General features: G+C 40.7%; 1 protein-coding gene and 1 non-coding gene across 2 annotated transcripts in view; both read right to left on the reverse strand.

Moving 5' to 3' along the window:
- The window catches only part of LOC149084414 (protein phosphatase 1 regulatory subunit 14C), a 58,486-nt gene that overhangs the window by 10,565 nt on the left and 29,934 nt on the right, over window positions 1-17,987 (reverse strand). The window contains exon 3 of the mRNA XM_089234810.1: window positions 111-203. Coding sequence (XP_089090936.1) covers window positions 111-203 — 93 coding nt within the window. The remainder of the gene's footprint in view (window positions 1-110; window positions 204-17,987) is intronic.
- On the reverse strand, window positions 10,309-10,471 carry LOC149084416 (U1 spliceosomal RNA). The gene has a single exon (XR_016193131.1). It is a non-coding gene; the product is annotated as a U1 spliceosomal RNA (small nuclear RNA).

Here is a 17,987-nt window from a genome sequence, read left to right on the forward strand (position 1 = left end):
TCTCATATCTGCAGGAAATGATAAGATTTGATCTTAATGGAGTCGACGAAATCGTTTTTACACAGAATATTGTTTTTTTTTTAAATTATTATTTGAGGAAAAAAACTTACACCAAGCCACTCTTTCCTTTTGTAGTCCCCTTCGATATCTAAGAGCTCATCGAGGTCGATTTCCACGTCGTATGAATCAGATGAGTTTTCGTCCTGCAACACAAAAAATCACACCACTGTTCATTAACGATGCCAAATTGAAATTTCTTTTAATTATGAATGGAATAATATTGATTAGGCAGTTATTAACCTCTTTTATGGTAAATGAGCACTCGCTCCGTATTTAATCCCCGTATTTTTCGCATTTTGTCCCGTAATTTCAACGAAGATAACTCGAATTAGTTATCTCTAAATTAATTTATAGATTTATAGATGTAGATAATTTGTATGTTTTTATAACTTATATAGATATAAATATTTAATACATGTAAGGGTATTTCTTTCGTCCATTATTTTTTTCCCCTATGAAATATACATAAATTCATGTTGCGGTAGGTTTCAAGTTATTGAATACAGTGTTTGAAATAAGTCGGGATATTTCCGTACCTTCCTGTGACTTTGGTCATCATCATTCTGCCATCATCCTAACTTTTTTCTACAAAAATGTCCCGTTTTCCCGTGTGTGTGTTTTCAACCAAGCCCGCTTTACTTAAATCAAGGAATCGGAATTATTTTTCCAACTTAAAGTTATATGACAACTATTATCTATCAACTATGAAAAATATAAATTATATAACATTTCAACTATGAATGTAAATATCCATCTCAAATATTTGTCATGCTTCAACGTAATGAAAATGCATTTAAATCCACTTCGATTTGCAGTTGCACAGTATTTTCCCCGTCATTCACGATTCTTTCAGTGATTTCAGCTACAGTTGGCGACTTTACTCAATTTTAGCAGTATTTTTAGCGATAAATGAACATTACCCGTATTTTCTGCGGAGAAATATGGTCAGTCAACTCAAAAACTTTTATGTTTAAAAAAAATTAAAAAATTTTTTAAGTAACTAGGCTGATCCCGTATTTCTTTGGGGGAGGAAGGGGGGGGGGAAATTTGAATTATAAATACGGGACATCACCAATTATTGCCAAAAATGACACCAAAAGCAAACAAAGGTGCCAAATTTTGCTGAAATTACGGAAAAATCACAATGGCTAGAAATGGAGCATTACTGCAAATTTCAGTGGATTGAAAGGAATTCCGCGGAATCCATTCTTGAAGACAAATGTGGGGGATTAATATTCTTATTTGTACTTGTAATTATCATAGTATAATTTATGAGGTGAAAAATAATTTCAATCTTTGACTTCAGTAAAGAATAAAAATTCAAGTAGGCTTTGTGTAAAAAACCAAAACACTTTTGCCAAAAGTCGGTATGACCAGAAACGAAACCAGCATTGTCCCAAGAAATGCGGGACGTATGGTCACTCCAGGTAACACCGCTTTGAAAGAATTCGAAATTCCCGCGAATCTATCAATCAACAACACTTATTATGCTGCCGTCTACTGGCGTATTGCTATACTAATAGCCGTTTATAGTTTCATTTTATTGCTGGTAGATGGCAGTACGTGTTACAATGCCATCTGCCAAATGGTAAATTAACTATAGATTTTTTGATACAGATTTTTTTTTAAATAGATTTTTCCAAACATAAGTTAAATTGGAAAATTCATTTTGTAACAAAAATCTCTGTACCGGTTTCGGAAATGTTTTAAAAAAATACTTAATTCTGCATCATATACCCTCAACCTCTGGCCCTCGTAGTCAACTGATGTGGCCCGCGACATCCATGGCCCCCACATCCTGTAGCGGGGCCCCTAGTTTGGTATCTTTTGCGGAGCCCCTCGGCCAGACTTTTAACGGGCCCCTTCTGTAGTTAATTTATAGGGTGAAAAAGTAAAAAATGATGAGAACCGTCCCGGGCCCCAGGGCTACAGCCCTGTCAATCCCCCCCCCCCACATGTGGGGGCCCATAGTGACATCAAATATAATTTTGTAAATATTAACTAAACGCTATATACAGAGATCACTTGAATGACCCACGCACAGTTCCAGAGCACTTAAGCAGCCTGCGGCACATTTTCAAATCACTCAAGTGACGTGTGGCACAGTTCCAGAGCACTTGAGCGGTCCGCGGTGCAGTTCCACATCACTCGTGGCACAGCTCTAGATCACACAAGTGGCCCCACGGCCAAGCCTATCACTAGGCTGAGCCGCGGGGTCCTGAGCCAAATGAGAGCCTCAAACTCCCCTTTTTCTCTTCTGAGCATGATCCTTCAAGAGGGTGCCAAGAATAACTCTTACCCAGGGCCCCGAAAAAGCAGACTATACGGCACGTACCCACATGACTTAAGTGACCCGGACGCTGTTCCAGAGCACTTAAGCGGTCCGCGGTACAGTTCCACATCAATCAGGTGGCCCTCAGCACATTGGCATATCACATCCGTGACATATGTACAGATCACTTAATAAAGTAACCCGTGACATAGTTACAGATCACTTAAGCAGTTCCGTCTTCACGCATGGGCCCACCCGGGCACGGCCCGGGGGCCTCACAAAAATGAGAACTGGTTGAAATTTTTACGAATTTGCTATGTAAAGCCTCAGAAAAATCACTTGGCCCTGGGGGCCCATGATGATCTTGAGACGGCCCTGCACTTAAGTGACCCGTGGTATATTTACATATTTACAGATGACTTAAGTGAGGTGGGGCACAGTTACAGAGCTCTTGAGCGTCCCGCGGTGCAGTTCCACATCACTCAAGCATAGGCGGTAATACGGGGGGGGGGGGGCGTGGGGGGGGGTAATGCACTCCTTGCGTCAAAGGTGGAATCGACTGATCTAATGTATAAATGTAACATCATCATCATCATCGTGCCACCCCAGCAATAATGGCCGTGCCACCCCCCCCCCAAGACTTCCAAGTCTATCTTACTCAAGTTACTCGTGACACAGTTCTAGGGTCACTTAAGTGGCCCACGGCACATATCTGCATGACTTAAGCAGTGGCCCAAGGCACATTTCAAGACCACTTGAATGATCCGCGACGTATTTCGAGATCACTGTGTGATCCGCGGCACATTTACAAGTCATTCAAGTGGCCCGTGACCTGAGAGGAGATATGTGACGCACAAATGCCTTTAAGCCCGTGACACATTTTCGGGTCTCAGTGAAGTGGCCTGCACTCTCATAAAGGTCATTGAGCACCCTTGTCCTATATGATGGCTAATAAATTGCAATGTTTTCCGCATAAATAACCAATTTTTCCCAAAATTAAAAATAAATAATAATTTTTTAGCAGTTCAAGTAGGGCTAGTGACAGCGTATAACTGACGGAATATGCCCCATAAAAAATGCATTTATGCCCTAAAGAAAAAATGTAAAAATGCTATAAAAACATGAAAATACCGGTTTATAAAATAGACTGTCCATATTTCCTCATGAAAAATACGGGGAAATCACAAGAAATTCTTATCTTGTCAAAAATGATGCCAAAGCTATATAATTGATAATGATATTAACACAAAGGTACCATAGTATATAGATAAAGTTGCCAATATATAGTTGCTAATATCACAGAAAAAATCACCAATCATTGCAAAAAAAACGATGCCAATGCCAAATGTAAGTAAAATCGTCAATTATTTGCTAAAATGTTAAAATCACCCGATTGTGGGAAATGAAGCTAGGAGAAAGAGAGCTTGGGGGGGGGAGGGGAAACAAAATCCTTCTTCATTGTCACGCTGAAGTATACAAAATATACAAAACGCTGACACAAGGGGCGTAGCGGGGGGGGGGGGGGAATTGGGGGTCTCGTTCCCCCCCCCCCCGAAATGTGAGAAAATGACCGAAAAAAGGGTAAAAGATGGCCAATCCATTGTTCTGTCACTTTGGTCCCCCCCCCGAAGGAAATTTCTGGCTACGCCCCTGCGCTGACATATAAAATATAATTACGCTGAAGTATACAAAGTATGAAAATATACCTAAAAACTAAAAAAATTCTGAAGATCATGGAAAATGCCCTAAAATTACTGAAAATCCATGAAAAAAATGCTCTATCGGGTGTGAAAATAGCAAAATATGCAAAGTCATAAAAAAAATCCTATCCCTATTTATAAGTATACAGTAAATTTGCATATCGGCTTGAACACATCGTACGATATACAAGCATATCGATATACAAACCCTTTTGAGCTGAGCTGAACGAGACAAAATAAACACATAACAGTAATAACAGTAAACAAATATAATAATGAACAATAAACCATGAAAGGAAGACGACCTTCATCCATAGAAAGCCATTGGAAATCGTAGGCATAAAAAAAAAACCAAACCCAGGGTAACATGAAAATGCCATGAAGAAAAAAGAAAGAAAAAAAGGATGGGCCCGAGAGAGTATAATAACGGCCGCACCTAAGTTTCAAGGCCTCCAGGGCCTCTCTCTACACGCAACAAACTGTCCATTATCCAAGCAAAAGCGTGATGGCATCCATTCAGTTATCCTCGGGCTTCCGGAAAGGCCTTTGTAAATTATTACCCTATTCAATAAATAACATCCTCAAGGTACAAAAATTTTCAGCCATTTTATCACCTTCTTTCACGCAGTTATCGATATGAATTTTTTTCGAGCATTGCATAATCCGGGCAGTTTTAAAAAACACTATAGGCACACGCGGTAGCCTATTAGGTCGATAAGATACTCGCCTAAAGTACCAAAGGATGTTTAGAGGTGTCGCGAGTTCGATACCCGGTTCGTCCTTGTCAGAAAGAACTTTCCTGACACACGGCGACATTACCACAGAAAAAAAATTGCTACCGCAGGAAGTCCCACATCGAGGGGTTAGAGCAGCAATCTCCTCGGTGAGTATAAAACAGAGGCTGTGCCGTTTTTCAGCAATAAATTGCAGGTCCTGGTCTAATTAGCACTCGTGTGCAGAAAATGACCGTGGTGCGACAAAAATGATCAAACAGGCACAGCGGCAGATTTATGCACAAAACAAGTGCAACTCGACAACATAAATACGTTAGGGGCCAAACATACACCCAGAACACTCATTCCGGCATGTGCCGATTCGTTAGAAATTCCACAGAGGAATGGGTACGAGGTGCATGACCGTTAAGTGGTGGTGGTGGCGAGCACCCAAGAACCGAATAATATGGGAAAATTTGTGTCTCGTAAAGTTACGGGACGATCCAACGAACAAACGCCTGTCCTGACACACCCTCTTGAATACGTGCCTATCTTCGCTATTTTTCGCAGATGAAGATGCCTGCCTCCGCCCATCAGGGCCGTCTTAAGAGCATCATGGGGCCCCCTGGCCAAGTGGTGTTTTTGAGGCTCTACATGGAAGGGTCAAAGGGGCGCAGCGAAGTCACTTCTAACAGTTTTTTTTCCGACTTAACACGGGGGGGGGGGGGGGTCTCAAAATATGTGGCTGCCTCACGTGTCGAGGGGCCAATGAAAATTATATCTGGTTACAATTTTCGAGAGTAAGTATGCAAATTGCTAGTCAGCTACAGTATTTCAAGCTAGGAACGGGCCTAGACAGAAGAATCGTTTTGCCCGGGAAAAGGTGGGGAAGCTATGATGCTGTTGAGACTGCCCTGGGAGGGGGGGGGGGAAAGCATGAACCTCAGCCTAGGCTGAATTTTGTTTGAGCGACGCACTCACGTGGCCTTACACTACTTCCTTTGCATAATCTTCGTCACAAAGAAAGGAAATTCGTCTCGTAAAATACCGCGATGCTTTGCGTGAGGAAGCATGCACACACAATGGGGCAAGGTTGGCGTATAACAAATAAACAAACAGATGGAACTGAATCATGGCGAAGGCGTTTCCTCAACGTGCTTAAAACAATGTAAATGGAAGAAGGGTAGAGAAGATGGAGGAAATGTGTGTGACAAAAACCGGATGTGTGCGAGTTTACATGAGTTAGATCTACTTCCTGTTTGATATCCGTGAATATAACACATCTGCTGGCCGGAAGTGATCAAGGTGATGATCATGTTGACAAAATAAACACGTCAACGAAAATGTTTGTTACCGTCCAGTTTGTTTTTGAGGCGTTTATACGCGGAGAGGGGGGGGCGTCAAAAGTGTTTAGAACCTGCGAGTGCTCGTACAACACCCAGAAAGAGATCCTCCATTTCAAAAATAGGCCCGCAGCTTTATGCGAATGAGCGAAGACATGTATTTGATGCTGTATAAGAGAAATACTTGTACATAGCACACGTGTATGATGTCAAAATGAAGAAACTGAACGAAATAATCAAATGAGATAAAATAATCGAAATACCAATTTGTGGAAAATCCATTATCATTCAGCAGGGCCGCAACTGGATATTTTGTCACCCGGGGTAAGCTGGTATTTTGGCGCCCTTAGTAATGTTGGGGAAGCAATTAAAGGGTGAATTCAGCGCCCCCTTCTAGTTCAGCGCTAGAAAGTTTCTAGTTTCTTAGAAATTCGAGAAAAAAAATGTCTAAACTCCAAAAAGGACATAGATTTTTGGAAACATAGTGTATTTCCGCCTGAGTGCGTTGCCATTCCCATTGATTTGAAACTCTCGTAAACTGGGCAACTCGGTAAAATCATCTGGAACTGTGTCGCGGGTCTTTAAGTGATCTGAAAGGACGGGACACTTAAATGATCACTGGGAATGTGCCGTTGTGATCTTTAAATATGCCACGGGTCACTTAAATTATCTGGGAATGTGCCGCTGAGTTTATTATTATAAAATTAGATTTTTGAGGACTCGGGCCACATGAGATGACTCCGAGGGCTACATTTGGCCCACGAAATATGGGTTGAGCATGTATAATGTATATCCATTGAACACATTCTTGTGTTGCTCTCGAGCAAAGGGTCAAAGATACCACAACAATCGTCCTAAACAAAGGTATCAATACACAAATATCTCTGGAGAGTCATAATTATTTCCAACTTGAACGGAAATATCCCTGAATCGGCCACGGAATGGGACTAATCGGCCAGTCCAACAACTGAAGACCAATCAAACGAAGTAGAATTGACAATCCTTGACAATTCCGGGGCCATACCACTCATAAATTAATCTTTCTAAAAAAACATAAAGGAAGCCCAGCCATTGCACCCCCCCCCCTTTCCTCAAACATTATCTTCCAATCTGACTTGTTATTACAAGTGAATACTTGTACAGGAGAAGTGAATACTTCTCCAATACAATAGCCATTGTCCCAAAAACGGTCATTTCATTTTAAAAGAAAATTGTCTGCAGAGGTTTTACTTGTTTTCCGAAAGATGTCGTGTTATACATTTTTCTTTTGTGTTTGTTTGTGTGCGCATCTCCCCCCCCCCCCCCCCACTTTTAAATACTGCCATGATTTTTATAGATCATAGGCCAAGCAAGAAAGCAAGGCCAACGAGGGCTTACAAGACGTCGGCTATTTTTGTAACGTGCCGAAAAGAATGGGTGGTTGTTGTTGTATCGAGGGCCTCCCGCCCACGTAATGGCTCTTGCCACATGACTTCCTTTGTCAGGTTAACAAAAAATATTTGGACTGGAGTCACAACTCTTTCCTCAAATATAAATAAGTGTGCAATAATGAGAGAAGCCAAAATCTGCCAAAAGCAATATCTGCCAGGGAGTGTCGAAACTATTCGCCACCTTCGAAAACACTTGTGAGCTCTCGAACTAATGGCTACATATAATTCCTTATATGCAATGTTCGAGAATGTTCTAAACGGGTGGGCCAATGGGTCCCCGGAGGAAACGTTCCTAGTTATATGTGTCGGGGGGGTTGGAGACCTCAAATTATTGAAAGCTTTCATAGGCTCTGAAATTACTTCATCCGTCAGTTTTGAGTTTTCTTTAATTCTGAAAAACATTTTTAGTAATTAAGAAAATTATTTTATTGATTCTGAATTTTTCCCCCTTCGGATGTGAATTTTTTCCTTCAATTCTAATTTCTCATTAAAATTCTGAATTTTTTCCCTTTACTATTCTGAATTTTCCCCTCCCTTCAATTCTGAATTTTTCCCTTTACAATTCTGAATTTTTTCCCTCCCTTCAATTCTGAATTTTTCCCTTTACAATTCTAAATTTTTCCCTTTACAATTCTGAATTTTTTCCCTTTACAATTCTGAATTTTCTCCCTTTACAATTCTGAATTTTCCCCTCCTTTCAATTCTGAATTTTTCCCTTTACAATTCTGAATTTTCTCCCTTTACAATTCTGAATTTTCCCCTCCTTTCAATTCTGAATTTTTCCCTTTACAATTCTGAATTTTTCCCTTTACAACTCTGAATTTTTCCCTTTACAATTCTGAATTTTCCCCTTTTACAATCCTAAATTTTTTCCTCCATTCAATTCTGAGTTTTTCCCCCTTCAATTCCGAATTTTCCCCCCTTCAATTCTGAATTTTTCCCCTTCAATTCTAATTTTATTTTCATTAAATTTGAATTTTTTCATTAAATCTGAAATTTTCTCTTCAATTATGAAAATTTCTCATTATTTGTAAAATTATTTTTCAGAAATTTTCGAAAATTTATATTTCATTAATTACGAAATAATTTTTTGCATTAGTTCTAATTACGTACTAAATTACGTACTTCTTTCATTGAATATGCAATTTTATTATTCTTGAAGAATATGCGCATATTTTTTACGTAGATTTTTTTCCGCATTTTCTGTAGATTCTATAATTTAGTGGTTCCCTTATAATTCAGTTAACCCTTTGTGTTCCGCGGATCCCTATTTCCAATAAGATGCGTGCCGATAAAATTAAGGCCACGGATCCCTTTACGAAATAATGCTCAGTATATAGTGATGTGAAAGTCAGACAAGGAATTATTAACTGCTTTCTCATGCAAGTTCCCTGAAATCTTTAAGAGCGCCCCTCCCCTCCAGTTAAGAACCCCCTACCATAATTATATATTAATTTTTTTATATGTCAATGCGATTTCTCCGAAAATATTAAATCAACACACCCCATAAAAGTCCCTGAGCCTAAAGAACCCGTTAAGATGTCCCTACTCCTATCCTTAACCCCTTTACGATCACGGATTAAATATTTCGTCCAAACACCAGTGTAGTAAGTTCAATTCAGTTCCCTGTGTTTTCTTTACCCCCCTCTCCTCACCACCGTGAAGCTTTATTGTAACCCTATGAATCGAAGTTCTTTTTCCCCCCTCCCTGTATGCACTGTTGGGGATCCCCTTTCAGAGAGCGCAAGAGAACACGTAGGATGAGGATGAAAAAGGAATCTACTATATACTCATCTAATCTACTCTAATATAACTGTGTATATTCATTTTCTATTTATCTTTTTCCTTCCTTTTATGAAAAATTGATTGTTGTCGAAACTCACCAATACCAGCAGCGCCATAGGCAGCTGTAATATGCAGTGTAGTAAAAAAAAAATCATTGTTAAAGTTTCATTGTTTATGGGAATTGGAAATTGAAAATTCCACATAACACAGAACGTTTCTATGAGCATCCCTTGGCCTCCAAAGTTAAAAACGTTGGGATCGAGCATCTATTTAGGCTTTGGAGGCCAAGGGATGCTCTCAGAGACGTTCTGCGTTGAGCCAATGTCGGGGTGTTCCCCCCCCCCAACCCCGATGAGAGCCCTAGGCACTGGCTACGATTTTTTTCATTTTAAAGTTTTGAAATTTTCAATTTCCAATTCACATAAACAATGAAAAACTTTCAATACAAATACAATACAAATACAAATACAACGCCACAACAGGCAAATTGCCCAACGAGGTGGCTGACTTAAGCACATCATGGATCCCCGAGCCATTTTTTGGAGGCCCTACCTACTACTGCTACACCACACATGCACCCCCCGCCCCCGCGGAACCCCCCAACGAATCGGTACATGCGGGAATGTGCGTGTACGTGTAGTGAAACCTGACGTGAAGTTTTTTGTTTCTCTGTAATGCTTGTTATGTGTAGTGCTGCCATCTGCCACCAGTTTTTCTAACTGCGAGTGAAGTGTTATGATTGAATGATTTATCGTTGTAGGACTGTTGCTCTCTGTGGCGAGACTTTTTAACGAGGAGATCGGCTCGCATTTGCGCCTTGAAGTTGGGAACCACAGAAAACCCACTTCAGCCGAAATAAGCCGATGATATTTCACGCGTCGCACTGTTGGCGGTCGGAGGGAACCATTCATTTGATATTGCCTTCCGCGACGGGTGACCGATACCGAAAAAATGCCCGATATAACACGCTTGCCGGGCAGCAGAATTGAACTGTTGACAGATGGGAAGGGATCAGCGCGAACGCTAACCCCGCAACCAAAAATTACGTGCCCCAAGCAACCGCAATTAGCTGATGTGGCGAGCTTGCAGCCAACCAGAGTGCAATGGAAGGCCTCTGCCCGGGAGAGCCGCCTCGTTGATCACGGCATCTCCAGCACCAGGTAAGTATTAATATATATGGTACATGTATATTTCTTTTCCTTTTTTCTAAAGTGCAATTACGTCAGGGCCGAAACGAAAAGGGGGGGCAGAGGAAGCAACTGCCCGGGCGGCAGTTTCAGGTGAGAACAAAGAACACCGTTATAGAATTACCGAATTTTTAAAGTTCGGGGCGGCAAAAATTGTAGTCACGGCCCTGGATTTTAGCTAACCAGATTTTTTGCCGATTCGTCAATAATAGATCCGAATTTATTGCTAAAAGCTTGTACGTGAAGGGGTTAAAGAAGAAAACAGAAAAAAAAAATACTGAAAATTCAATACACTCACTAAGGTGTCTATATAGAGGTCGGCCAACTAATGAAGTCAATGAAGATTTTTATCTATTCTTAATTATTATTAATTTTTTTTTTTTTTGTGAATGTACATATTTTTGTGATTTCCATCATTTCCCCGCATTATAGGCTAACCTTACGTATGTCTTTTTTTTTTGGATGGCGAATTTTGTTTCGCCAAAATGAGGCTGAACTCTTTGATACGACGAATACTTCATTTCGATTTCCAGCAGAAAGTGAAAAACGGGCATCCACCGAATTACAGACCAATATTCCTCAACCTCCGGTCGCCTATTGAGGCGAGAAGGGCGAGCATTGCACCGGGCTCGAAGAAAAAATAATCAGTGGGCAGAGAGAGGATATAGACGGGCCCGAGAGAAAGTGGTCAATATAAAGAAGTAGAAGTCATAACAGAGGGCCGTTCAACCTGACAAGCCTGACGGTTGGAAGAGAGAGAGAAAAAAACAACAAATAGTTTTCTTCACATGTACAAAAAAAAAGTGTGCATATTTGTGTGTGGGGAGAGCTGAGAAATTGGAACCAATGAAGAGCTGCCCATCCTCCATCACATAAGCCACACCTTATCTAAAAGAGATGAGTCCGATGACCGCTTCGCTCATCGTCACTCACGCAAAATATCTCTCTCATCTATATTTCCCAACTCTCATCAAAAAAGTTATTTTTTTTTTTAAAATTCGATGCATTTTTATTCATTGACAAAATTTCGGAATTTTCTTTTTTTTTCCCCCATACGCAGTCGTCCATGTCTGCGAGGCATGTACTAAGGAAGATAAGGCCCTACACAAAAAAGCCTTGAAATTCGAAGATGGATTGATATATACGTACATTTATGGTCAGTTTTTTTCCGCTAGGGGACTCCCACCAATTTCACGATCCACCAAAGATTCTGATTGCAGAGGAGGATGTGTGCTCGTCCATGGGAATCTAAAATACTGCGACAGTAATGTGCTGGATGTGCTGCGGAAAGGAATCGATCGATTGGTAACCCCCTCCCGTCTCCTCCCACCTCTCATACGTGCATTTATTACGGAGATAAAAGATAATCTGCATCTCTCAAAACTTTCTCTTTCTGATGAATCACCCTTCATTTGACTAGATAAAAATTCGCTTCTACTTGTTGATTATCGTGGGAATATATGAATGTCTGGGGTGTTGGGACAAGAATTGCTTCGTTGTAAATCATCGAGAAGGACCCATGCTTGACCAAATGCACAACTTGAGATGTTTGAATTACAAATAGAAGATGTACCCACATGTGCATACCCATACTTCATACCCATATCCATAGGCGTACGCAGAATTTTCTTGGTGGGGGGGGGAATAACGTTTTTTTCCTGCAAAATAACACTATAATCTCGGCTTGAGGGGGTTCCCCCCCTTGCGTACGCCAGTGCCCATGTCTGATGTAGCTGCTACTACTACTACTACTACTACAACTACACATGCACCTCGTTCGTATACCTCTGCAGAACTTCTGACGAATCGGTACATTTTGCAACATGCGTGCCCGTGTTGTGACCCTAATGAGAAGTTTGTCACTGTGTAATGCTTGTGCTGCCATCTATTTCTCGAACCATGAGTGAAGTGTAATTATTATTGAAGATTTGTACCGTTGTGAGTCTGTCGCTCTCTCTCTCTGTGGCAAGACTTTCTAACGGAGAGATCTGCTCGCATTCGAGACTCATATGAGTTGAGAAGCACACAGAACCGGCTCCCGACGACCACCACTGTGGCGCTGGGGAGATTCGAAGTCGTAATCGCGATGTGAGTCTATCACTATGACCACTCGATCACCACAGTGGCTATCTGATACTGCTAGGGGTGACTAGACGAACCTGGTATGAACCTGTCCACTGACAATGTCACAGTGGATTTTCGAGAGTTGTCCATAATATTACAATTTACGTAATTTGGTCTGAATTGGCTTTCTTTAGCGAAAATTGGTGATATTTTTTTGGAAATATTTGGTGAGAATTAGCAAAAACTGACTTGTGTTTTTGGTAATGGTAGTCGTCTTGTCTCATTATTCAATTAATTGTTGATGCGCGCTGAGTATTCCAGGAGTATAGAAATATCTTGGTTTACATCGGATACAAGGAAACCTCTATGAATGGTCACCTTCCAATGGGGCAACTGAAATTTCTGGTCTGGTCTGATCTGGTATTTTTTTGGGGTGGGGGGCACTTTCCCGAAGGAGGTTTTGTTATGGTCAAACACAAGTACTCTTAGAAAAGATATTTTACTATACTCAGGAAGAAATAAAATGTGTGATATGTGTGCATGGGTTCTCGACCTTTCTTGAGTTGAGTAGCGAGCAGGGCCAGATCATCATGGGCCTCCGGGCAGAATGATTTTTCTGAGGCCCTCTATATATGGTTAAAAATGCCTGTCTACCAATTCACATGTTTACTCTCGAAAATTTTAATCAAACCAAATTTTCATGCTGCCCCCTCCACTTGAGACTCTTGGACCATGCCCAGGTGGGACCCCATGTGTTGAGACCGCACTGGTAGTGACTAGTGAGCACCATTTATGCCCATCATTAGTAGAAAGAGAGCACTTGTATGGGTACTCTGACGCGTATGCTTGATTGCAGATCGGCATGTCACTTCAATAGTCAAATGCTAACTTGAGTGTGGTGGTTTGTAGAGTCCCACACTTTTAGACTCGAGGGACCTCGGGTTAGATATTTAGGAAATCCCGTGAATGCTATAGCAGATGGCCCACCGCACGTTCACACAGCGGGCAACATAGCTTTTGGCAGAAGAGGCAATTTACGACTATTTTACATCCGAAAAGGTAGCTGTATGTTCTGGAATTATTAATTAAATTTTTGTGAATTTATACAAGTTTAACGGATATATTGGTTCAGGTGTTGCCATCTATCTTTTGAAGACCATACGGGGACTGGCTCGTATTTAGGCTTCGAGGTTGCAGAACCAGCCCGAAACCAGCGTGTCGCCTAGGATCGAACCTAGACCCCTCGCGAGTCATTCGAAAAATGTGGTTACTCTTCAACTTATAAAGACCGTTGTAACTTCCAATGTGAACATTCCTTGAAACTATATATATAAAACTAATTTTCTGTGTGTGTATATGCTCTCTATACAAATCTACAATTTTAGATCGATCGTCACTAAATTTTGCATATATAACAAATGGGACCCGACTTGAACGATAGGCTACTTTAAAATTTCGTCAGAGCAGGGCAAATGGGCAAAAAACTGTCGGGCAACAATGGTTTTTGGGCCTCAACAATCACTTTCCGAACGTTTACTTTGGTTACCGTGGTTCCCTAGCAATGCGTTTCAGACGTGTATATGCCAATGGTTTGTCACTTCTTCAATGCTGTACGTATAATGTATAATAGTTTATGCCTTTATAATGGCTTGCCCCTTTTTTCAATCCTCCCAGTAATGAGAGCTTTTTGAATAGACGCCATCACCAGCATCACTTATAAGGGTCAGGCAAAGGATGATCCCCATAGAAATCAGTGTTAAAATTGCCGATTTTAACCGTAGAAATGCGGAAATTTGGTGTTGTTTCCCGCCGCATCAATAATTTTAAAAAATTGTATTGAATTCTAGATTTTTGAAATATTGAGTTCGCTTAGAGATATACGAAGCCCACGAAATTAAATATGAAGCAATTGGCCGGACCTACTTTTGATATAGGTGGATATTCATACAATAACATTGATTTAAACTTTTTATTTATATCTTCTCAAGCATGAAAATTGATGTCTCCGTATTGTCTTTTGTTATTCAACCGCATAAATTTATGTAATTTAGGATGTTTTAAAATTAATTATGGGCCCGTAAGGCCCATCGAAGAAATTCCACAGCTTTGATTAAGCATTTTTTGAACCAGAAACAGGCAGAGATGGATAACTTGAAGTTCGGAGAGGGGGGAATACCTAGCGCCCCTTAAAAAGGGGGGGGGGAATTATTCATTTCTACGTTTCTTTAAATCTAGAATTGTTTATTTCATGAGTTGCGCAGGAAGCCGCCATATGGGTTAACGTGGACGCAGTTTGTATGTCCATCAAAGAAAGAGAGAGATATCACGTGATCCAAAAAGCCTCATTGAAGAAAACCCTAGCAGCGCCGGGAATACAGCTACATAGTTTCCTCTAAAACTGAAGCATCGTTATGATTCGCTGTTTCCAGATGATTAAGTCTGGAAGGAGTTAAAAAGCATCTCTTTAACCTATAAGAAGCAAAATACACATGGAGGCAAATGTGTGGCGTGACTTTCACACACGGAACGAGCCCTTGAAAAAAAAAAAGGGTTTTCGGGAGAGTTAATTGTTAGTTCCAGAGGTTATCCGTGTTCATGGGCGTTCAAGCCCGTCCGTCACAATTGTCAAAGAAAAAAAAAATGCAAAGGTCCATGGATCTCACAACGTTGTGGAACCGATTTCTTTATGTAAACTTCCGCCATTGATATTTCCTGCTCTTTTAATTTCAATTTCACACATAGGGGGAAAAAAAATTATTAATGCAACAATAATAACCCCGAATCTTTTTCAATTACATACTTGATCAGTCTCTGGCGTAATAACACTTCGATTGAGTGAGTGAGTGTGTTCCGCATGGACAATAGCTCTTAATTACGCCATCATCATTACTCCACTGACTCTGTTGACCTCGAGGTGAGTGACCCAACGCCACTGAAGGTCATCAGAGATGTTCCTGATGTCGTGATGTGCTGACCGTTTAAAGATAACAAAAAGAAGGAAGGGGGGCGGTTGTTACGGTAGATGTGATGAATCGGTTATTATGTACACTTACCAGTCGTCTTGGTAAGTTTGATTAATTTATCATTTTTTACCGGCGAATATGCATAATACCCAAGCGTCGTTGGTGAATTTTATAAATACTGAAAACATTATCACCTAAGCCAGCGATTAGCCATAGTAATCAAGTTTCGTTGGTAAATGTGATAATTTCCTGAATTCCAGCGCCTTAAATTGTGATTATGCATAATATCCTAGTGTAATTGGTGAATTTGATAAATATGAAAAAAAAAAAAAATCCAAATTAGTCTAGTATGTATGATGAATATAGTGGGACCTCGATATAAGGATAACCAATTTTACGATCATACCCCGATGTAATGATACCATACATGTATGAATTGTCATGCACGTATAGTATATCATATAGTACGATTTGTCATGCTTACCAACTATTAGACGCTTTTCTATTATGCATAATCGACGGTAAAAGTGATAAATTTAGGGAAATGTATCACATTTTTACCGTAACAGTGTGTGTGTGTGTTCTGCATGGAAAATAGTTGTTAATTACGCCATCATTATTACTCCACTGACTCTGTTTACCTCGAGGTGAGTGACCCCACGCCACTGAAGGTCATCAGAGATGTTCCTGATGTCGGGATGTGTTGACCATTCAAACATAACAAAAAGGGCGGCCGTTATCACGCTTCTCTCTATCTATCTCTCTCTCTCTCTGTCTCTCTCTCTGGTACTAAGTCAATCTTAGCTCTTGCACAAAACGTCGGCCACAGTTCTCTGCACTGTGTGAAATCGCGTTTGTTTAATCTGCGTTCAGCGTTAATTGCTGCCCGTAGTCGTAAGAAAGACACTTGTGTTTTTCTTTGTTCGCGAGATGGATTGGGCTTTTTTGGAACTGGGCCGGAACTACTTCACAATGATTAGTGGAAGTTCCGCTCCCGTGGGCAGATAAGTTCGTTTTCCTTTGTGGGAATCTTTTTATACTGTATTATATATATATATTCATAATTCCCGGTAAGATTCAGAGAGGTTTAGCCTAATTTCTACCAGATTCAATAGCGTAAAGGCCATCCATACAGAGATGAACTCCGTGGAAGGAATGAAAGATTCTTTCTTAACTTATTTTCACACACACACACACACACACACACACACACACACACACACACACACACACACACATTCGCCGTCAATTTTCTGCAACTGGCCGAATATTTACATATTGAACACAACTGGTCAACTGCAATTTCATATGGCATCAATATGACATTTCGAAGCACGACCTCTTGTGGCTGCTATTTAATAGTATAGCATAGGCTATTAAATAACAGCATTATTATTATAGGCATAGCATAGGCTATTGCCATTATTATTATTATTATTTATCTATTACCGTTATTATTATTATTATTTATCTATGGGGGGGGGGTCACTTTCATTTCGGGGGGGGGGACCCAAAAGTTATAGAGCAATAGATTTGGCCATCTTTTTCCCTTTTTTCGGTCATTTTCTCACATTTCGGCGTAGAATCTTCCTGATTGGCTCACAAATACCGCATGGTGATTGGATGTGGGGCATAGAAACCACCAGTTCTGGGCCCGATCATTTTTTTTCCTCACAATGATGATACTGACACGAGCAGGGAATTTATTTCCCCTGAATATTCTGAGAGAAAATGGACTACTTACTGACGTCACAAGCAGACTGCGGAGACCTTCTATCTCTAGGAGGTGCTGGTCGAACCAACCAATCAATGGGGGTCATTCAAGTATTACGTCAGCATCGGGGGGGGGGGGTTTCGGCTTTGCTGACTTTTGATGACAAGGGTGGGGGGTTTGAAGGTTGCTTACGTCATCAACCACCCCTTTTTGAAGATATGAAATATTCTAAGCTGCTGACGAAATTTTTCTGACAAGGGGAGGGGGGGGGTCAAAAGTGGCTGAAAATCTGCTTACGTAATACTTGAATGCTCCCTTGACTGCCAACAACGGACAGCAGAGCACACCAAATGCAAGAGGCCACGTCGAGATATATCCTATGACGCTTTTGACTGATGAAAGAAAATCTTTTTCACTTGTCCTTTGTGTTCAGAGCGTCTTAAACTGGTGAAACAAACAAAATCGACGTGCGACTTCTCGCGGATGAGATTCACCACACCTGGTGGTAAGTAGGCAGAGTACGGGCGGTTTCTAATATGTTTCATCCGCAAGAGATCACGCGTCGTGATATACCCTATGATATCACGTGTCACTGATAAAAGACATGTTTTCATTTGTAATTTGACTGTATAGAGCGTCTGCAACTAGTACTTCACCACACACTGCCATTAACGAGATGGTTGGAAATGAAGGTGCCATCTGTAAGTGGTCGCCTCAAGCTCCTTAGGAAAAATATATTGTTATTCCTTGTATCTT

Source organism: Pholcus phalangioides, unplaced genomic scaffold (genome assembly GCF_987345545.1).
Source record: "Pholcus phalangioides strain wild (caught in Gottingen) unplaced genomic scaffold, Ppha-v1.0 ptg000008l_1, whole genome shotgun sequence".
NCBI lineage: Eukaryota > Metazoa > Arthropoda > Arachnida > Araneae > Pholcidae > Pholcus > Pholcus phalangioides.